Here is a 23823-nt window from a genome sequence, read left to right on the forward strand (position 1 = left end):
AGAAGATAGTAATAAGAAGGCAAAGGGGAAACATGAAACCTGTTTGAAATATATGATGGGCTGTTATTCAGAAGAGGGAAAAGGATGGAAGTTACCAAGAATCAGACTACTCAATATAAAAAAAGGTTTAAAAAAATACCAGGAGCTGTCCAACACTGAACCATACTGCCTTATGAGGAAATGAGTCTCCTCCACACCTGAAGGGTAACAGAGGGTAAAAAGAGGCTAGATTATCATCTACCAAAGGAAACTATGGAAAGGGTTTTGAAACTCTATAAATGGTAGTAATAGATCAGGTGTCTTAGTTTTTTTGGTGTCATGAATCCCTTTAGCAGTCTGATGAAGCCTATGAAGCTCTTCTCAGAATAATATTTTTAAATGCATTAAAAATTATATAAGATTACAAAAGCAATCAATGACACACAAATAAAGATGTAAACTTTTTTCCATCCAATTTCAAGTGCTCTAAGAAATTAACCTACAGAATTTTTAAACAAACTGAATTTTTCAAGAATCATTAAAGTCCATGATTGAAAATTCTGAGAAAGGACTTTAAACTTTGTCCTGATAAAGAAACACAATGGGGACTGTCATTCCATGAAGCACAGGAAATCATGGGCTTGGGAGCTGTCTTTTAGGAATGCTAGGATTTATCATACTTCTGAATGGTTCTTCTGAAGGTTCAGCCAAACAACAAATATAAACTATTCTGCTTTAAGTGGGTGAAATAAGATAATGTAAAAAAAAAAAAAAGCACTGAACATTTTAAAGTATTTTAGAAAAGTCAATGTATTGCAATTGCATCATCATCATAACTATCATCATTATCATCATCATCCTTACCACCACCAGTGTGTTGATTTGATCTAAGATGACAAAACAAAACACCACTCAGATTAGTTACCCCCCAGGTGAATTTTACCCTAAGAGAGTTCACTGCAGTTAGCATTGCCACCCAACTCCTAGGAGACACTTCAGCACTGTCTTGTTCCAGCATAATGAGAAAAAAAAGAAACTATTCTACCACAGAACTGCCTATCAAAGTGGAGGAAATTTCCCAGACTACCAGGGTACTCCAATCAAGAGTTTTCTTATCATTGTGTCTCCAGTCTAATAAGGAGAAATCCAATCTAAAGCTTACTGAATACTAAATTGGATCTAATCAGGACCTGCTTCCAAACTGCTCAATAGCAGGTCAAAAACAACAATTTCCTCCTCCCCACCTCGAACCAGTGACTATTGCTTGAGTATCAGCAATTTCTTCTTATAGGAAAAAGAGAGAATTCAAGTTGTATCAGACCTTGGGCAGAATTTTAACTTGAGTCTGAGCTATTCAATTTTATCTTTTTCAAATGACAATATTAAGCATGATTTAACTAGTGATGAATGGAATGACCCTCAACTGTCTACCCATCTTACAGTTAAATGATCCATGATGATCTTCTAGTAATGCTATTTTCTACATCATGGTAGTTTCCCTTTCCCTTTTAATCTTCCCATTCTTCCCCCTACACATATTTAAAATCATCTGTTTTGACCAGAAGCCCTGAGATTGATTCTTTTTTTGACTAGATAAAAGGGGGTCATTCCTTGCTTTATTTCTTATTTAACCTTAATCACTGCATGGGTATTGCCTTAGTCAAACTGAAACCTGGGAAAAACCTTAGCTTAAAGAAGGCAAGATCTCCCTCTGCATCCAGAGCCATCTCTAGTTGATCTGATCTATATCTGGCCAATGGGCCCAGATCATTATGGAGAAGAAATTGAGGCTGGTGACTTTGCACAGCCCTCCCTCCCTTAAATCCAATTCACTTACAAGTCACGGCATCACCTTCCTGATATCATGGTCTTCTTTGAGAACAAAGGACAGACAACAATCTTTCCACACTCACACATATATATTTAAAATCGACACCCTCACCAATATACAGGGTTACCCAGTCCCCAAATCCACAGGATAATATGAGAAAGGATAATACTGTCACTCTTATAAGGGATTGATAGTCACGGTTAACTAGCCTTATGTTAGCACTTCTATCTTACAGCTAATTTTTTGCTACAAGCAAAACTCACCATCTGCCATTCACCCAAATTCACACAGAGTCCCTGCCTGTCATTCTAACAAACAGCTGTAATGGCTCCATGGGGCTGAGCCCAGAGCACAACGAGGGGGAGAGGGATGGAAAAGTAAAGATGAGCAGGACTTGAAATTTTTTTTTCACTTCTTTTATTTCCTACACAGAAATAGATCTATTGCCCTGACAGATATGGCATCAAACTAGGCTATGAGGGAGCTTCAAGGAAGTCCAATTTCCAACATAAAACTTTCTTGGGGCTATTCCTGGAACTCTCTCTAGGTTTTCATAATCTGCCCTCTGGGGCAGAAGATGGACACAGCAAGAAAAGTTGTGAAAAGTAGAGAGAAAGTTTTATATCATCTTTCCCATGGAGCTTTTCCCAGGAAGATTTTAAATGACCAATCCCTTGAATCAAATTGTTTGATTCTCCTTTCCCTAATCTTTTTTTCTTGTCTTTTTGTTGTCCCTTTAAGTCTAATTAAAAAAAAACATCCTTTAGACTTTGGCTTAAATTTCTTTCCTGGAAATTTTATTATTTTTGTTGTCAGCAACAATCCTTCAGTTAGCTTTCTTATCTTAATGTTACACCTATTGGTTGTTGAGGCTGGGCTGGCCCATCACCTCTAGGAGACTCATGACTTTATAGATAGTAAATAGAACAAACTTAAAACTACCTACATTAAAGCATAAAACTTCCTGTTTATGGAGCCAATGTAGGTCTGTATCATAAGAGACTTCAGACAATGTGATCCTAATTTGATTGGTGATTGTGAGATAGTAATGTAACATCTGATGCTTCATATTCTCCTATATAAGACCAAAGAAATCTCCTGGAGATACTGTTAGGGAAAGTAAGAATCACACATCTATCTGTATATATTAGCTATGTGTGCTCATAGATAGGCATCCCTATTCTGAAGGAAACTGAATCCTGGGCCTGATCAGTCATCCTTAAATATGGCTTTGTATATGTGTTTATATTCATGGGGACAGGCATGTACATACACACATGTGCATCATCCATTGCAACAAATAAAGCAAACATTTATTAAATACCTACTGTATATAGACCATTTTGCAAAGTTTAAATAACACAGTCTTTTCCCCTACAGGATCTTATAGTGTAGAAGGGGATAAGCTACCAACTTGGGCAGCTATAATGCAGATATGACAACCTTGTGGGATACTTGGGGAGGGGATGTATGCACTGGGGAAGATTTCTTTGAAGAAGTGGCATTTGAATTGGGCTTTAAAGGATGGGTAATAATGCAACAAGAAAAGTGAAGGTTTTTAAACATTTCAGACCTGACTAACAAGCTGAGCAAAGTTATCCAGTGTGACTAGAAAGTTTTCTAGAGTATATAGAAAGGAATCATTTGAAATAGTGAAGTAGCATGACATGGTACAAAGAGATCTGGTCTGAGAGTCAGAAAATCTGGATTCAAGTTTCACCTTGGATACATATGAGATGTGCAACCCCAAATCAGTTAACTTTGCCTATTCAATTTTACAAGACTACTGCAGAACAAATGCAGCTTATTAAAGCTGCGATTCCTGCCTCAGGCATTTACTAGTAATGTGAATTTGTGCAAATCACCTAATTAATGTCTGCCTCAGTTTCCTTATATGTTAAATAGAAAAAAAAAGAATGGTATTTGCCTCCCAGGGTTGTTGCAAAAATAAAATTAAATAATATGTGTAACGCACTTTGCATACCCTAAGGCACTATGCAAATTATTATTATTAATTTTTTCACCAAATTTCCTGTACCAGTAAAATCATGAGTCCAGCCTCCTTCCCCAAAAAGAAATATCTGGAAAGTTATGGTACCATCAGGTTATGGAGACCCTCAAATGCTAAGCAGAAAAAAAGTCTAAAGTTTATTTAATAAACAATAGGGAGCCGCTGAAGATTTTGAGATGTATAAGAATGTGTATATGTGCGCGCATAACATATAATTTATATATATGATGCCATATAGATGTTTCATAAGTTTAATCATCTAAAAATCAGGAGTCACTCTGAATAGATAATAAAAATCTTATAATATACCAAAATATCAACCTTTCTTTCTATTTTTTCCATATTAACTAACTGAAAATCCCTGATTATAATTTTCAAATATCATTAGCTCCAATAACCAAGATAAATGCAAATATATAATACATAGTTGCCAATGAAACTTCTCATCAACATAGTGACTATTTTCTTCTCTAGCCATCTTTGACAGACTGATTCCTATTACCTAATGACCAGTCCCCTCATGAATGGTTCTGCATCTCCCCAGTTCTGTTTCTAAACATATCCATCAAGGTAGCAACAGCTCTCAAAAGTCTTAGTTTTCAAGATGGCACATGGTGTGATTATTTTCTGATTCCAAAATCTCTTGTATTATTACCATTAAGACATTTCCCTGTTTAAGAGTATCTTTATTTTCTCCCTTCAATCTGTATTTTTGGGGCTAAGTGTGGGATTCATAAATTTACTGAGGAGAATAGGGGGTACTTTGGCTTTTGGGGTTTCTTGGACAATTACCTAACCTTGTTCTTTCATCCCCTGGTTCTCTGATACCTTCCCAAGAAAAGTACTAATGCCAGGGATGGAGAGATAGACAACTAAGCTCCTCTGTTCCTTCAGGCACAAATTTAGGTAAGAGAGCCAAGTATTCTATTCTAAAATCCAAGTCTGAGCCTGCCAACTATCTTGTACCTAAAATAATGACCAAGTGAGAAGGATAGAGGTCAAACTTACAGCAACTGCAGGGACACCAGTCCATCGAATAAGCCCTTGGCAATCTCGGTGATCTTGTTTCCATATAGAACTCTGAGGGAGTGAGGGAGAGAGGGAGAGAGTCATCAGTCACCATTGCCTTCATGGTCATTTTCCACCCACTCTCTGGGATTCCTGCTTAGACTGAACTTGTCATCCATGCCTGCCTTCTGAGGGCATTCTAATTCTTCACTGATCTGATTTTGCTCCAGCAGGACATATGGCTTTCACAGAGATGCTAAGATTCACAGCCAAGAACCTTGTGTCAAAATGAGTCTGTAACACAGGAGCTGTCTATTAGCCAAATATCCTTTCTTCTTTTTCTCTCTACTTTGAATATCATTTCTACCTTCCAACTCCCCAAGTAACCTGTAATCCTATCCAATAAATCCAATATACATTTATCAAGCTCCTGGCATATAGTAATATACCAGGAACTGTTCTAAGCACTGGGGATAAAATTAATAACGACAATGATGATAATAATAATAAAAGACCATCCCTGCCTTCAATGAGTTTATAATCTAAAAGCAGGAGACAACACATAAAAGAAGGCAGGAAAGGATGGGGTAGAACAGGACACTAGGGTGTACCTAGTTCAGGGACATCTTGTTCCATGGAGTTGAAACCAGGTAGGGCAATAGATGCAAAGTAGAATGATCTGTGGATCTAGTTTCTGCCCTTTATAAAGAAAGGTATCGAGAAGAGTTTGATGCTCTACTTTCCTACCTTCCAAACAGAGAGAAGAGACTAAGGGAGGTAGAGTCAACCAGTGCTTGAGTCTAGCAGCATGGTAAGTTTAGTGATGAGCTTATCTTGGAAGGAGCATCTTATTCCATGGAATTGAAACAAGGTAGGGCAGAAGACAAGGAGACAGAGGGGGATGCTTCAGGCTGTTTATATACCATGGGGTTATGGGCCCCCATCTTTGCACATTCCTGATGTGCACATTCCTTTTCCCAAAGGAAAAATAAGGACTTTTCAGTGGATATTCTTAAATTTCTCAGTGTGAGCACACACAAATAGACTCACGATGAATTGCCTAAACCTTAATTTTTCATGCCAAATATCTTTATTGAATATTGCTTATGTTGTACAAACCTAAATAAAACTACTTTTAAAGATCCTTTCATATTCTAGGAATTCCTGGACAAACCATTTGTTTATATCCAGATACCAGGATGGCTTCTGGGAGGAGAGGCCATATATGCTCTTCACTACTGGGAAGCAAGGTAGTTTATTTTGGGTCATCTCCAGTCTATTCTTTTTATGCCTAATCAGTGTTCTCATATGTAAAATGAGGAGTTGGATTGGTTGACCTCTAAGCTTCTGTCTAGCTTTATATTTTGTGTTCCTATAAATTGCCCATTCTACCCCGCCCCCACCTCCTTCTCTTATACTTTCTCTCTGTCTCTCTGTGTGTCTTTCCTTCTCTCTCTGTCCTTTCTCTTCCTTCCTCTCTCTCCCTCCCTTCTTGCTTCTCTCCTCTCCTCTTTTCTTTTCTTTCCTTTTCTTTTCTCTCTCTCTGTAACTTTGAGGAAGTGAGGGAGAGAATCATGAGATCATCTTGCACTCACCTTCTGGGATTTCTGCTTATGACTTCAACTTTTTGGTATCTGCCTCTAAATTTCTATTAGGACTCATTGTCCATTCATTCTATACAGTTGCATTAAGTACATTCTTCATTCTTTTGATCTGCTTTTCCCCCTGTTGCATTATTAAAGATCTTCCATACTTTTTTATATTCCTCATACTCGTTAGCCTTAATTGCATTCTATAATTCCATTATGTGAATGTGCCATAATTTATTTAATCATTCCTTTATTGGGGGGTTGTCTATAAGTCATTTTCATTTTTATTATAATTACAAAAAGTACTGCTCTGAAATTTACTGATTAGATAGCTGTTTATTTTTTAAAACACCTCTGGGATTCCCAACAAATGGTATTATTGGATCAAAGTCCTTTCTTAAAGTTACATGATAGAAGAGCACAATGATCTTTATATAATATTCTGCTTTCCCACATTTATGCTCATCTACTCCTGAGAATTCCTCTTTGGCTACTGACTCTATGCCCAGGAAGATGCATTCTGGAAACAGGTAAACCCAGATATCCACAGAAGAAACCTGCCAAACCTAAGGGCAGGACAAATTTACTGGAGGAGGGATGGGGAAGATTATTCATGACTCCTTTGTGAGACAATTCTCTTTTTCTCTGAGTCCAATACCTTCCCCTTTCCTTATCAGTTCCAATTTGCTTTTAGGATAGTTTACCAGCACAACAAAGGGAATAGAACTAACAGAAATGATTTACAGGCTCAAAGGAATCAGAGCTTGACAGGAACCTTAGAGACCATTTGGTTCAAATTTCTTATTTTACAGATAAGGAAACTGAGGCGCAGAGAAGTGAGGTGATGTACTTGCTGAGGATCACACAGATAATAAGTGGTAGAATCAAGATTTGAAGCTGATTCTCTGACTCCAAATGCAAACCTTCTTTCCATAGGTACCACATAGTTTCTCTTATACTCTCTACTTCTGCCTCCATCTCTATTCCCCACAGACTCCTCTTCAAAGAGAATCTGATCATAACATCCAATTCCCATGGAGATTGTGACTCTCATTAGTCCTCTTTGAGCAAGGGGGAAAAACTGGTAAATGGAAATGATAAAACAAAACAGCCCATTTCCTGATGCTACTAGAAGCAAGGAATAAGCATTTCCATGCTTTTTGCTCAGCCTGTGGGTGTGTTTCATTAATGTTTCAACAAATTAATGACTAAATAAAAGTCAGCATGATGGCTCAGGCACACATTTGTAATTCATATTAATGTTCTGCTGCTCACCGTGCCAAATGAACTAATGTCACTGTCTGCCCACTATTTCATGGCTGATGTCAAAGCTTCTAGGGTAGCAAGCGAGTACAGCTTGGGGAGGAGAGGAAAGGATGAAAGGGAGAAGAGAGGGCTATGCCATTAGTCTCTTTGCTCACAGCCTCCTCACTCCTGTTGACTTTGAGTAGAAGTAAACATGTTGATTAGAAGGAGGGCTAACCTGCTCTCCAAGTCTGGCTGGACAATACTACAGTACCACAAGGCACAGTGAAAGCTTGATCCACTCTGTGTGTTGCCTAAATACGATGTTTCCTATTTTTGGACCAATCTAGGCCTTCTGGTCTAGAGTCTGATGCTCAGGAAAACCTAGAACCAGGTACTCCTTCGAACCTCTAGGAGTGTCTTTTATATTTAAGAGTCTGTGAATCATATGTTTATAGGCAGAGCTGAGAGTGACTTGACAAAGTGAAAAAGGTATGGGCTGTGAGCAAGATATTAGTCTAGATTTCTGGCTCTAGATCAGTTGCTTAAGTTTAAAGCCAAGGAAACTGAGGCCCAAATACATCAAATGATTTAGCAAACATCACACCAGTTTTAAGTAACAAAGCAAGTCCAATGTTCTTATCACTACATTATATTGTTTGTAAACCCAAAGTGGTCTGAATAAGCCCTAGACCAATGGAAATGGAGTGGCTATCTAAACACAATGTCTAAATATACCTAACACCTTATTGGTAGAGGAGCCAGATTATGAAATAGCTTTCCTTCTAATCTGGCATCCTGGTGGGGTACAGCAGGCAGGTCATGTCAGACTAACTGTCCCTAGACTGTTTCTGGATCCTGCCAGAGGAATGTGAAATAGAGAGAGCACAGAAGCAACTTGGCAGCTGGCAGACCTCTCTCCTTTTCCCTGTGATCCTTAATACAATAAGCAGATACTAATCTCGCACACAATCCTGTCTCTGATATCCCAGACAGATGTTTCATCTGATAAACCAAAACTAATTTACTCGAGAAGCAGCAGGCAGCAGCTGAATCAGAGGCCTCCCTGATCCTCTTCTCGGCCTATTCCCAATGGACTGGGGTCTTGGTGGAAAAACAAAATCTGTAATTTGTTAACTATCCACTCAAGTAATAACAAGGCAAAAGCTTTACACTGAGTGAGTGAGGGAACGGCATTCCTAATTCATGAGAGTTTGAATCTCATCACCTAAAATAGAGCATGGAGGCCACCAGAGATGAATAATGATGACAAAAAGACCTCTGAAACCTGTGGAAAACACTTTCAAGTACATTATCTCATTTGAGCTTTATAACCCAGTGGTGTTTCTACTATACTATATTGATGCCAGAAGCTCTTGGTGGACATGTCCTACCCATTGGGATGCATGATGATTCCAGAAGTGGAGAATACACATGCATGCATATACATACACACACAAACTCACGCACCAGAAAATGATTAATAGTTTTTAAAAAGACTGCATTCCCCTTGCAGTTAGCTCCTAAGAGTACTTCAAATTAAGGGGCGATAATTGAACATCCTTTTATACAGTTATATGGGAGAAACCTCCACTTCCAAATTAATAGGAAAAAAAAGAGCAGGCTCAGGAGTGAACATGGAGTCCAGTCATCTCCATATATTTTCTACCACAGCAACAATTTTACAGGTCACAGAATGGGAGGGGGAGAGAGTGGATGTTAGAAGAGGAGATATATTAGAATTAGAAGCAAATAGCTAGAAAATCTGCAGGGCATTTAATCAATAAAAAGAATGCATTTGGGTTGTACAAATATTCTGCAGAATCAATTCCATTCCCCCTTCTCCCCAAGAAATATTTGTTTCTTTACAAAGTTGCCATGAGTGCATAGGGGAACATAAAAGCCATGATAAACACCTTCTAAAAAATATGGAAACATCCCTTTCCCATTTCTCATTGCAACCGTATTCTCCACTTACAGCGAGGTGAGGGATTTTAAGCCCTGGAATGCATCTGGTGCAATGTCGGAGATCTGATTCTTGCTGATGTCTCTGAAAAACATTGATGAGGTAAAATAAGAATTTAGGTCATAAAAATCATAGAATCATTCATAAAATAGTAAAGTCATTCCTAAAAGCAAAGTATTCAAGACTAGCAGAACCCATAGAGCTCATTTAGTCCCCAATTTTCTTTTTGCAGATGGGAAAACATAGCATTCATGAAACAGCAGGACTTAAAATTCAGATTTTTGGATTCCCAATCCACAACTCTTTATTACTCATCCCATAGCCACATTTATCACATAATGATTCTCTTGATGATCCCCCTCCCCACTTTCTTTTCTCACTGTCCACAAACCCTATGCATTATTCCCAAATCTCCCAGCTGCTTTCCCTCTCAGACTTGAATAATGCCTTGAGCAGCAAGACACCTGAGCCAACTGAAATATCTTATTAAGTGGAATCTCTGGGCCAGGAAAGGTGGACAAATAAAATATGTTTTCAGCCATAAAGATGTGTGCACCTGGAAGGAGCAGCCATTCTGAAATGAGGTTTGGAACTATTGTAGCTTTTTAATTTTCTATTTTTTAAAAGCACTGTGAGTTGCAGAACCTCTCCAACATTAAAACAAAAACAAAAACAACAAAAAAACAAACAAATAGGAAAACTGAATCCCTCACTTCTTGGGTGTCAAGAGCATAGGAGAAAGGATGTACCTTAGAAACTTACTAACACTTATCTATGTGATTGGACCAGTTTTGTCATAGAGTTTATTCTGCATTACTGGATAAGCATGGACTTGGACCAAAACTGTGCATCATAAAAGTAAATTCTTCATGGTAGATGTTTCTTCTCCTGACACAAACTGGCAACTTATTAGTAACTTACAATTTTAGGGATTTGGTTCCATTAGTGAGAAGCTAAATGACCAGCTACACAGCTAGTGAGAGTCAATAGCAGCACTTTAATCTTTCTGATTCCAAATCCAGTCTTCTATCTACTGCTACCCCATGGTGTTTCATGTTTAGCACAGTGCCTGGCACAAAGTATGCACTTAATAAAAGCTCATTGCCTTACTTGGGTTTATCATAAAACATCAGAGCCAGAAGAAAACCTGGAGATCATCTAACCCACTCTCTTATTTGACAGAGAAAACACACTAAGATTCAGGGATGTCAAGTAATTTACTCCAAATCACATAATAAGTTACTTGGATGTAGACTTCTAGGTCATGTGACTCCAATCTAAAGCTCATTCTCCCATAATTTAAAGGCACTAAGTTCAATAAGGCTGTCCTATTAGAATAGGTCTTTCTATCATCTCTGATATGGATTATTGCCAATAGCTTCTCTTCCTCAGATCTCTCCCCAAATCAGTTCATTGAATATTCTGCTACCAAATTTCCTTAAGCACCCATTTCCTTAGTCATGTCATCCTACTCCTGTATCAACCCCCCTCGCTCTCTGTTGTCCCCAGCCAATCTATCTGGCTTCATTGGACATTCTTCCCCATGCCATACTCTACAATCAAGCCAACTTCTCCTCATACACAACCCTCCTGTCTTCCACCTCTGTGTTTTAGCCCTGGCTTCCTCTCCATCGCCAACTCCACCCATTCCCACCTTTTTCCAACCAGCCCTCCCCTCTCCCCAACCCTGTCTGAAACTCATTCCCTCCTCACCTTTACCTCACTGACATGCTTCAAGTCAATGCTTGGAGATACAACTCAAGCACTATTGCCCATGTGAAGCTTTTCTTGATCCTCCCAATTGCTAGTAATGTCCCTTCCAAACTACTTTATGTTTGCTTTGTATTTACATTTATTCTCTTTATACTTATTCTGTATAAACATGCACAGAGACCTACACACACACACATATATATATTTATGTAAATTTCCCCCATTAGAATGTAAGCTATATGAGAGTTGGTATTTCTTTTTATTTCCAGTGCTTGTACTTGTATCCTTATCAGAGGGCTTGGCTCATATTAATTTCCATAAATGTTCTATGATTGATTCCAGCTTCAGGTTTTGCTAAAGACCATTCACTAAAAGGGAGTTTTCATTTCTAGAAATTACTTGGATTGGGAACTAGAAATGGGACTTGGATGTTAGGTAGAGACATGCAATATTTACAATGATGTTTTAACACCTTTTTTCTATAAAAGAAAGAAAATCAATTTTCTTTGTTTTGGTGTGAATTAGGAAAGAAGATAGGACCTCCAAGGGTCAGGGCAATGAGGAGAAGAACAACTGTGAAGAAACAGCATCCTGAAAACACTCCTGAAAATGGTTTCTTCAAATGAGAATAATTAACGCTCTTTGGTTCTCTTAAACAAGGACAGTTGGAGCCTGAGGATGGAGCCCTATTGGGCATATTTTTCTTTCCTTTAAAAAAACATGAAAAATATAGAACAATCAGTTTCCATCCCTCTCTTTGTGAGTCTTTAATTGGAAAGATACTGCACAGGTTCAAGCTTCTTAGCTACAGCTGTTCAGCTTATCCCTTTAGCCAGTAAGATCCCCACTAACAAATCCACAGATTGTATTTGCAAACTCACCAGCTTAAACTGAGATTTTCTTCAGCTCCCTCTTTTCACAGAAGGGTCTTAGGAAGTGAATGGACCAGGATTATCCCAGCCCTTCCTTCCTGAAGCATAGTCTTTGGTATGGTGGACTAACAAGTCATTATGGACAAAAATTCACTTTTGTTCACAGTGGCTGTGTTCCTATTGGAGTGCCAAGATGCAATGGATTCCCTTTTGCTTTTCTAATATCTTTAGTTAGGATGGGCTGAGTCTGCAAGGTCGCCAGACTCCTGGAATACAAGTTTATTCTCCATAACTAGTATAGAAGCTTGTGTCAGTCCTGTGATGGGAATTCACACAAAACATGAACATTCAGTAAGCTTCTCTGGATAGTTGGAAGTTTCAGTGGTATGAATACCTATTTTAAAGTAGTGATGGGAAAAAAGACATGGAAAAGCAAATTCCTGGGTTATCAAAATCATAAAATTTTAGAGTTAGAAGGACCTTAGAAGTAATTTAATCTAACTCCCTAACTTCTATTCCATTCCTAATTTGATCAGCATTTATAGTGTCAACAATATGCTAGATATTATGTTGAGAGCTGATGGTACAAAGACAAGACAAAATAATCTATGACCTCAAGATATTCTATTCTATTCAATGTACAGATAAGAATAATGCTAGAATTCCCTATCTATACAGTATATCCATATCCATCTGTCCATGTGGATAGACATATTACTGCCTTCTACTTTTCCTTTGGCTTGGACTTCTATTTTCTTTATTTTTCCTTGGAGAAGTTTTACCTGGAGCTAGACTTGCCACTGGGAGTAAGAAGATAAGATTCTATTTATTTAAAGGACTTTTCAAGGACAAGGAACATAGTATGTCTCAATCATAGTTTAGGTAAAGCTCATGTTTTTTCAGAATACACTGAGAAAACACTCATTAGGTGAGTGCAACAATCCCCAACTAGGGTTTCCTCATGGTTTCAGTTTACTCTATCTATCCAGGTATTTTTGGAGAAATAAGGATGAGAGCAACCATATTCAGCATGAACTCACTTATGTCAGGAGTTAGGACAACCTGAGTTCAATTATAGCCTTAGATACTAGCTATGTGTCCTTGAGGTTAGCCTTTGTTTGCTTCAGCTTCCTCAACAGCAAAATGGGATAATAATAGCATCTATCTTCCAGGGTTGTAGTGAGGGCCAAATGAGATATATGTGAAGTGCTTAGCATAATGCCTGCTACCCAGAGTGTTATATAAATGTTAGCATTATCTAAAAACAAAACAATGTCCTGTTTATTTATTTACTAATTTTACCAGTTGTGTTTAATTCTAGGAAAAATAAGAGACGGACACCGTTTCTTTAGAGATCAGTCCTTTCTAGTCAGAAAAGATAAACAGATCTTCCTTGAGCATAAGGACAAAACATGATTCAGTTCACAGGCATTTCTGCCAGCTAATTCCCTGCCCCTGGAGGAGGGGAGGAGGAAACAAAAGGAGCAAAATGAATGAAAACACCATCTTGACTCTTCTCCTTGGGCAAAGAAAAGAGAGACTCTTTTGCAAGCTGACTTCCATGTAAAGGCATTGCCTGGTGGTGCTCATTAAGCCTTTCTACACACCAATACATGTTGGTGAACTATCCATCTTGGTCTCCCTCTTAATTTGGAGCCCACAGGATTTTCTATTTTCTTTCTGAATCCTGAAGTAGTCCATACATGACCTACACGGTCATCAGGCCCCTAGGGATGAAAGATCATGCTCCATCACTATGTGTGACTTTACTATTTCAGGCAGTAACCCTAACCTCACTGTTTAATATGCCTGAGGTGGTAAAGACAGGAGCAGCAGAAGTATTAACTCCTACCATTAGGCAATGTTAGCAATGATGAATGGACGGTAATGGTAAAATTATTAATAATAGCTGACATTTAGATCACCCTTTCAGGTTGGCAAAGTTGTTTTACATACATTATTTCATGAGATCCCCATGAGATCCAACCCCATGACATAATTGTTACAGGAACCATTCTTCTAATTTGATGTTTGAACAAACTGAGGCTTAGAGAGTTTTAGCTGACTAGACAAGAGAGTGATACCTAGACTGGTGGTAAAACTGAGTCATGGCAATCATAATAACAATAATAATGGACACTTCTGTAGCATTTTAAGATTTTAAAATTCTCTCTCTCTACATATATGTGTATGTATCTATGTGTGTATATATATGTACATACATTATGTATGTATATATATGTACATACATATGTATGTATCTATGTATGTATATATATACATACATATATATATATACATACATAGATACATACACACACACACACACACACTCGGGATTTTCTTGTCAAGATAGTTGAGTAGTTTCTCTCTCTCTCTCTCCATATATAGACACATATACACCTACATATATATATATACACACATATTTGTTAGGATTGTCTTGTCAAAAATACTGGAGTAGTTTCTCTGTCTCTGTCTCTGTCTCTGTCTCTGTCTGTCTCTGTCTCTGTCTCTCTCCCTCCCTCCCCTCCTTCCTTCCCTCCCTCTCCCTCTTTCTTGCTGTCTCCGTCTCTCTCTCCCTCCTCCCTCCTTCCTTCCCTCCCTCTTTTTTGCTGTCTCCGTCTCTCTCTTCCTCTCTTCCTCCCTTCCTCCCTCCCCCCTGCAATTGTGTGTATGTATATATGTGTGTGTGATTGCCTTATCCTATGCAAAGCCCTTTGTATAAACATATCACCTTGCTATGTATGATACTTGTAATGACCCCATGGAGTTGGTACTTTAGACATTATCCTTCTTTTACAGATGAAGAAACTGAAGCTTAGAAATGTCGAGGCTTGCTTCTGGTCACGCAGCTCATAAGTGTCAGAGGGAGGAATTCAAACCTAAGCTTCCCTTGACCAAGCCATGGTCCACCATGCCATACTGTCTCTCTAGGGAAAGTGATGACAGTAGTTGTGATGGAGGTAAAGGTGTCTGCAGAGTTCTTACTCTGGGGCTGCATAATGTAAACATCAGGACAATGCCCCTTCCTATTTTCCCAGACACACTTTTTTTTTTGTTTTTCAAATAATCTAATCCTAATTAGATAGATTTTCATATGTCTAGCCCAAGTCTCTCACACTCCTCCAGCACAAAATGTCCCCTAAGTTTCTTTTCTCACTAGGTCTTATCTGAGCTAACCGAGGACTATCCTTAGCCCTCCTTCCCAGGCAGATCCCAGTCCCTGCAACACGTCTCATTATCACAAAATATGCTATCTCTCAAGGCGGAGGATGGGAGTAAACATGGATCATCACTCATTTCACCATCTCCCTTCTCCCCCCCCCCCCCGAAGTCCAGATATAGCAACTTACATCCTTTTTAGCTTCTTGTACTGTGTGAAGGCTCCTGCAGGGATGGATTTAATGGAGTTCTGTTCCAAGCGTCTGAAAAAAGAGCCCAAAGTCAGTTAGTCAATCAATCAATTAATCCACAAGCACATATATTGAATATATTGAATGCCCACTACAAGTATATGACTTAGGGGATACAGATGGAATCCTTGATCTCAAGGAGCTGATAATCTAGTCGAGCAAAGGGAATTAACACATGTGAGATGATTACAAAGTAAAATAAGAGTATGGAATTCAGTGCTAAGTTGTATGGCATACCTTATAGCTATATGGTTCTGTGAAAGGGCAGGTAAACAAGGACTAGAGCAATGAGATGAGGGAAGGTTTCATTAGGAAATAGGTATGATAACTAGTAGACCTTGAAAGATGGGTAATACAAGAATAGTTGGTAGGGAAAGAGGTAGAGTATTCTAAGTGGGGAAACTTTCTCATATACACACATACACTCACACACAAATATACACAATCTTTTTTTTTGTCATGAATCCATGATTTCATTCTTATAGAAAACTTCCTACATTGATACATTTCCATATCACTCCACCATCTCTTATCAATTTACCATTTTACAGAATCATCCAGGGCGCTGACAATTTAAAAAACTTGCCCAGAGGCACACAACTACTGTGTGTATATATACATATATATGCAAATATATATATACACACACACATACATATATATACACATGTGTGTATATCTGTGTGTGTGTATATATATATATATATATATATATATATATATACACTTATATATATACACACACACACATACATACATATGTCAAAGGTAGAATTTGAGCTCAGATCTTCCTGTCTTAATTGCCAGATCTGCAGTCAGTATGCCAAACTGGCATTAAAAAAAATAATGAAGTTATCTGAGGTGAGTTTTTGTTTGAAAAATAAACTGAAAGAGAGAAATATCTTTCTTTAGGGAGCTGACTGTTTTTTATTCAGCAATAGATACTACCTTCAGTAAAGAAGTTTCCTTCAACAAGCTCCTTGAAAATCCCAACAATTAATTGACTCTTCAACACTGATTGAATGAAATTAATATTGCTGAATGAATGAATTGAATTGTCTAGGTCCACTTTGTTGATTCAACTGCCTTTCTAAGAGGCAGTACATTGCCAGGGAGAATATCTGCCCTAATTTGTAGAGGAATGGTCTGGGAGCTCTGGCTCTTCCATGACCCTTCAAATCCAGGGCTTAAGGAAGGCTGCTTTTGGGACTAGGCACTCTCTCCTCCAGGAGGCACCAGGGTTTAATTCTAGCAAATAACAGCAATATTTATCTTTTATCAATACAGATTTCCAGAATAACCCAAGACACCAAGAAAAGGAATATAAAGAATAGACTTAGGACATGACTTCTCACCAATGAACCACCTTGCTATTCCACTAAAAAAACACACACACACACAGCCAAATGGATGGCTATGACATAGGCAAAACCACTGATTGGTTGGCTGATTTTATATACTCCTTTGTCTTGGCACTTGTTGAGACACAACCTCAAAGTCTCCTAAGCTTTCGGCCTGATTTCCTGATTCCTTTTCCAATCTCCTGTGCTGATTTTCAGAATTAGATCACATTTTACCCAGGACTCCTAGAGCTTGCCGCCTTAGTCTCTGGTAGCTTTAGGAATGGGGAACAGCTTAATATTAGAACAACCATCTAGATTGAAGGTCAAAATCAATTCCTTTTTTTGTCACAGAACCAGCTTAGTCTAGGAAGTGCCAGAAACCCTGGAGACCCAAGAGCTGTCGCTTTTTCAGAAGAAGCTGAGAGGAAAATAAAAATTTCCCATTTTTCTCCATCCCACCATCTCTTAAAGGCTTTTGCATCACCAAAAGCATGTTCAGCGAGAAGGCAGCTAGGAGAGCTAGGGAGGGAGCCCGCTTCCATTAGGCTTGATGGATGACGCTCTGGCCCAGACTAAGCACTGAAGATCCCATCCTAATCAATCTCATGCCTTATGAAGGTGCAAATCTTTTCATCACCTCCTCATTTGGAGCTTGTGTTCCCTAAGCTCTCAGCATGGGGGTGGAGGAGGGAGGAAACCCAAAATGTTGAGGAGGGGAGCAGAGGAGGATCGCACTTCCCAGTCTGCATATAACCATCTCCCATTCCTGGCAGTGATGAGACCATTTGTCTCCAAGAGTAATCCCCACGGCGGAGTGGGGGAGACAGTTGTATTAATTTGTGCCTCAGCTATCTCGTCTTCATTGGGGGAAGAAAGTATTTGTTACTTGGCCTGCTAATGGAGCAGTTTGCCAGCAATTTTCCCATTTCAAACAACATCTCAGTCGCTAATGTGTAATGGTTTGTCAGACCTACCCATAACACAGACAAATCACTCTCGAGGCAAAAGAAAGGAGGAGAAAAAAGGGAAAAAAGGGCGGGCAAGCCGGAGGAACATTAGTACTGATAATTCTTGGCTGTCGGATGAATAGAGTCTACAAATGAGAATGCCACGCTCTATTAACAGTGCCTTTGTGCTTTACTTGAGAGGTGTCAGAAAGTGTCCTTTATTGTGTCTGTAGCCTCAGAATGACTGGATGCAGGAGGTGAAGGCAGAGGCTGGGCTTGCCCAGATGGAACGCAGGGAGCTCGCCTTGGGGGTAACAGGTCCGACTCCAAGGGCAGTTAACGGGCAACACCCACAAAAGGTGCCCAAACGGGTGAGACTGATTTGCAGAGGCAGCTCTCTGAGGGCTGTAGCACTCCTTTCCAGGGGAAAACTGACAGTGCTGTTGTTTAGTCATTAATTGCATCTGATTCCTCATGATCACCCAGGCTTATGCTGTCCGTGGGGTTATCTCAGCAAAGATAATGGAGTGGTTTGCCATTTCCTTCTCCAGTGGGTTAAGGTAAACAGAGTCAAGGGATGTCCCCGGGGTTGTGTCTGAGGTCACATCTGAACTTGACTCCAGGCCCAGCCTCTATCCACTGGACCAACTCGCCGCCTCCTATTCCAGCCAGTGCCATCTGTCCCTAACTCCCCGAGAGCTCTCAGCCAGCAAGGTAGGGATGCTGGGAAGATGCTGAAAAGACAAGTTTGTCATCTCTGAGTTATCTGCAAAGAGATGCAGGCAAACCAGTGACTTCTCAGGAGTTACATGTGACGTAGGAGGAAGGACGTGGTCTGGGCACTGTGTGCGAGTCCTGTCTCTCTTATTGTGATCTTCAACAGTTACCTCTTCTTTCCGCGGTTAGATCCGATAAGTGGCTTTTAAATTTCATGATTCTCCTTTCTGCTGGTACGAGGTAATACGATGACACTTGGAGTTTCTGTGCAGCCCCATGGCAGTAAACAATTCAAGTCTCTGAGGCTCAGCACAAATACTATTTTCTCCACAAAGGTCTTCCACGACTGCCCCTGGTTGAAAGTATTTTCTCCAATCTCAAATATTTCTGGAACACTTTGACTATCACACTCTATCTTGATTTCAAACAATATATAATCTAGTGAGAGAGAATAAAAACTATTCTTAAGTGAATCTATCTTATGAATATATGTCTCCAAAAGAATATTAGCTTCGTGAGGGCAGATTACTATATAAATTTTTATGTCCAGCAATGCTTAGTGCATTATTTATAGGAGGTACTTAATTATATATTGAACTGAGTTGAACTGAGTTGGAGGTACATAAAACCTTTTGATTGCCCATGTGTTTTTGTTGCTGTTCAATTGTTTGCAGTCACATTCAATTCTTTGTGATCTCATTTTGGGCTTTTCTTAGTGGTTTGCCATTTCTTTCTCCAGCTCATTTTGCAGATGAAGAAACTGAGGTAATAGCAGTAAAGTGACTTGCCCAGAGTCACAGCTATTATGTATCTCAGGTCAAATTTGATCTCAGGAAGATGAATCTTTCTGACTCTAGGCTTGATACAGTATTCAGTGTGCTACCTAGTTGTCCAACAACAGTAATAGCAGCAAGAAAATGTGGAGAACCAGACAGAATTAATCTATATGTATTTACTGAGCATCTATTAAATAGCCTTGTGCTGCTGCTGTGCTTTCACAGATGTAGTCCCTGTCCTTAAGAAGTTACATCTCAAGGGTAAAGGGCTCATATGATTATAAAATCTGAGCTTAACAGGTATCATTTACTCCAAGCCTATCATCTTACAGATGAGGAAATAGATGCCAAGAAAGATTAAATTACTTTCCCAGAGTCAAAGAGATGATCAGTGACAAAGTGGGATTTGAACCTGGGCTAATTTAAGATCCCATGGTTACTGGCAGATCTGGGATTATCCCCCAGATCTCTCGATTCTTTCCACTCGTATTCTCCTCCTTAATCCTTAAGTATAAAACTGTATGAAAACAGACTGTTAATTGACTGGAGAAGGAATAAGGATTTCAAGGCTTGCTTTCCAAAGCAAGCCCCCAATCTGAGCCTGCTAATCCTGGGAAAGGAGGACTTCTGTCTGCAGCCAGTCCCATTTGTACAAACCAACGCTAAGATTTGTTTTTGCTTGTCACATTCAGACCCACAGAAAGGAGGCCGCAGACGCTCAGCTTCTTAGTTGTGCTTTGGTTTCCAGGCATGTTCATGTCATTATGTCTGTTAATCCCAGGCTAACTGACATCACATCCTCCAGGTCTGGGTCCTTCTGGGGGAAGTCACAGGCAGCAGGCTTGCTTTCATTGTTGACCTTGGGAACTATGGTGGGTGGGGGGCAGAATCTGAAGGGATATTTGAACATGGACGCTCTCCACCTGTGTCTTTTTCTTAGAAAAAATAACATCCTGTCAATGGAGAATCATCTGATTAAGGTGTTAGTCAATATACATTTATTAAGCGCTTATTATGTGCGAGGCATTCTGTTAAGCACTTTTGTGTAAGAGGGAGCATCTCCTGTGGGATTCTAACCTGCCCGTACCATATACTCCAAGGGCTCCAGCCACCACAGGCTGGGAAATGAACCAAAAGAAACATCCAATGAATAAAAACAAGTGGGGGCAGGGAGGAGTATGAGGTTCTTTCTGAAAGGCAGATTTAGTGTGAGCTGTCACTTTTAGGGCTATGTCTGAAGCAAACAGCTGTTTTAGGTCTTTTGTTAACTGGTGTTCACGACTTCCTTTTGCTGGCAAACATTCATCAGGCTGCGAGTTGATTTAATAAAATTAGCGGGGAAAACAAACATACAAATCAAACAGGCGAGCATCTTCCCACCCCACTGGAGATGAGTTTTCAAAGGCATTTGTCCTTCATATTGATCTACCCTAACTCCTCTTACACTCCCTTAATGAACTTTGAAGATGTAAACACATGACGGAGCACAAAGCATTTCTTGCAATAGTTAAGTCAACATCATTCCCTCGGCCCCCAGCAAGGATGTGTCTGATGTTTTTCAAAAATTGTTTATAAGCTTGCTTCCCTTGTTGGCCATCCAAATGAGGTTTGGAAATTCATCTCATCTCTGGCTGAGTTGCTAAGAGTGGTGGTCTTAATGAGCATTTGAGACACTCCTTTATAAGCCTTTCTCCACTTGCAACTCTCTTGTTGTTTTTAATTTGATTTAACATAATACACGGCAATGCAATTTAGCAAACTTTTATTAAGTGCTTATTTTGTGCCAGGTTCCCTAACCTGAGCGTTCCAACTAGGCCCACTAAGACCTTCTTGGGGAAGCAAAATCTAACCTATTCTGGAGGATGGGCAATCAATCACCTTTCCAAAGCTAGCTGACATGCATAATTTTAGAAATCTGAAAGGTATCATGGGATAATAGTAAGACATGGGTTCAAATCTCACCTCAGACACTTACTAGCTTTGTATAAGTCACTTAATTTCTGGGCCCAGTTTTCTAATCTATAAAATGAGAAGACTGAAGTTGATGACTTCTAACATCTGCTCTGGCTTTAAATCTATGATCATATGATAAAGGCTATTTCCAAGGTTCCTCTCCATACCCACGCCCCATTCCATTTGGGGGGCAATCTAGTTCTTGTCTCATGTCTTTCTTCTTCTAAGCTTATGAATTCCTGATTCTGTAATGATTTCTGTTTACATTAGTCACCCAAGTTTTGATGTTTATTCAACATCAAAAATGTGGAATGTATATATATATATTTTTTTTTAACATAAACCAGGCTCTCAAATAGCCATCTGTAGTATACATGGCAATGTCTACAGAGAACAGAGGCCCAGAACCCAAACCAGATTTGTTCTTCATATATATATATATATAAGCTTAGGGGCTAAAACACAGAGTATGTTTTTATGTCCTAAAAAAACACAAATAGTCTGGGATAGAAACTTAGACTAAATCATTCTAATTTTAGAAAACGGGTATGTTCTATAGATGCATAAATGTTAGGATAAGGGTGTAGGATGGATTATCTTAGTATAAAATCTTAGACTAACTCTACTTTTCCCTAGGCCTTTATGGTTACTCACTGTTATGTTCTGTGTGTTGTAGGGGTAGGAAGAGTAGTTAATGCAGGGGTTCTCAAACTTTTTAAATAGGGGGCCAGTTCACTGTCCCTCAGACTGTTGGAGGGCCAGACTATAGTAAAAACAAAAACTTTGTTTTGCAGGCTTTTAAATAAATTTCATAGCCCTGGGTGAGGGGGATAATCGTCCTCAGGTGCTGCATCTGGCCCGCGGGCCGGAGTTTGAGGACCCCTGAGTTAATGAAATCTATATGAATATGAAATCTCTCTAAGCCAGGAGTCAGCTCAAAAATTTAGGGTCACTAACAAAATAATTAGCTTATTGAGCCTGTATAGGGAAGACCCTCTCCTTTGGCCTGTCTTCGGTCTTGGATCAAGATGGAGCCATTTTGGATTCATCTTCAAACATTTTTCCCTTCAGTGAATTCATGTATCTTACCTCCTTGAACCTGTTTCCCACAGTTGGCTCAAGACAACATTAAGATCCAGTATGTGTGTGTGTTTGTGGGGGAGTATAGTGGTAGCCTAAATGCTTCTAGGGTTGCCTTCACTACAAAAGATCTTGACTTTCTTCTTTTTGTGCATATAATACATGTGTGGGAAAAAGTAAAGGTCTAGAGGTGGATGGGTTTTTCTGACTCTGGGGACATAGTATATTTTAGGTCATTCTCTATAGTAAAGTTGAAATCAGCAGTCTATTTTTTTTTTAGACATAGCTATAGCTAGAATATTGTGATTTTAAAAAAGGACAGAAAAGTCTACCTGCATATTAAAAATATGCCCCATATTCAAGTGCTATGATAGGGGTTCTTAACCATTTTTGGCAGTCTAGTAAGACCTCTTCTTGGAATAATAATTTTAAATATATGTATATATACACACATATGTGCATATATTTTATATGGATTTATAAAGGAAACCAATTGTATGAAATAAAATTAACAAAATATTTTTTCAAAAAGTATTTCACAGACCTCAGGCTAAGAATCTCTTTGCTAAAATGTCTGATTATCTATCATAAGAGATTTATTTCTTGGGAACAAATACTGTTCTCATTCTTTTAAAAAGGAAAGGTTAAACAAGATTAAGTCTTTAAGATCTTCACATGATTTAGTTTTCAGCTCTTTCCTTTTGATAGGAAGGGATAAAGTATCATAAGAATACTGTCATCACTTAAATGAACATGTGTTTAGCTACTTTTCGCCTGTAACCTCACATCTGATTTGAAGGCATTAATTACTCTTCCCACCATGGTAAAGGAATCTGGTTATCACTTAACTCCCTCTCTGCCTAGAGTTCTGCAAACATTACAAACTGGACCTTCATGACAAACTAAAAAAAATTTCAGCCTGTGGTACTTTCCAGAATTCATCTTTTCTGGAGTCGGACCCAGTTCAGAGAAATAACTGTGAGGGACACTGATGGGAGCTCATTTCCAAAGAAAATCTGCAGCGAGACTCACTGTGTGTTCCACGAAAAGAGGGATGGTTAAAGGAACTGGTTCCAGAGAGAATTGAAAATGCTTCAATTTGGATTAATCTTTGAATGAACTAAGAGGTGAATTCACTTGGTATGTTTACTAGTACAGGTCCAGTATCAGAACTGAATAAAGAGAATTTAAGTTCTATAAAAGTGAAAAGGGAAGGGGCAGGAACCCATGGTATGATGGCAAACATTCCCAAGGGAAAAATCAGGGAGGTTTCTATGCAGCCATTAAGAAGGAATATACCAGGGGCTATGGCAGGTGGTGAGATAAGAGGCAGATTTTCAAATTTTTCTCCTATGTTTTGATTAGATGGCAAAAAAT

At 39.0% G+C, this 23823-nt stretch overlaps 1 protein-coding gene across 5 annotated transcripts in view; it reads right to left on the reverse strand.

Moving 5' to 3' along the window:
• The window catches only part of SLIT3 (slit guidance ligand 3), a 772326-nt gene that overhangs the window by 131551 nt on the left and 616952 nt on the right, over nt 1-23823 (reverse strand). For 4 of the 5 annotated variants that reach the window (XM_031949420.1, XM_031949423.1, XM_031949424.1 and 1 more), the window contains 3 exons: nt 15571-15642; nt 9642-9713; nt 4830-4901 (listed from right to left, as the gene is read on the reverse strand). In XM_031949420.1, the coding sequence (XP_031805280.1) occupies nt 4830-4901; nt 9642-9713; nt 15571-15642 (216 nt within the window). The remainder of the gene's footprint in view (nt 1-4829; nt 4902-9641; nt 9714-15570; nt 15643-23823) is intronic. The other variant, XM_031949421.1, reaches the window with a different exon arrangement.

Source organism: Sarcophilus harrisii, chromosome 2 (genome assembly GCF_902635505.1).
Source record: "Sarcophilus harrisii chromosome 2, mSarHar1.11, whole genome shotgun sequence".
In the NCBI taxonomy this organism is placed as follows: domain Eukaryota; kingdom Metazoa; phylum Chordata; class Mammalia; order Dasyuromorphia; family Dasyuridae; genus Sarcophilus; species Sarcophilus harrisii.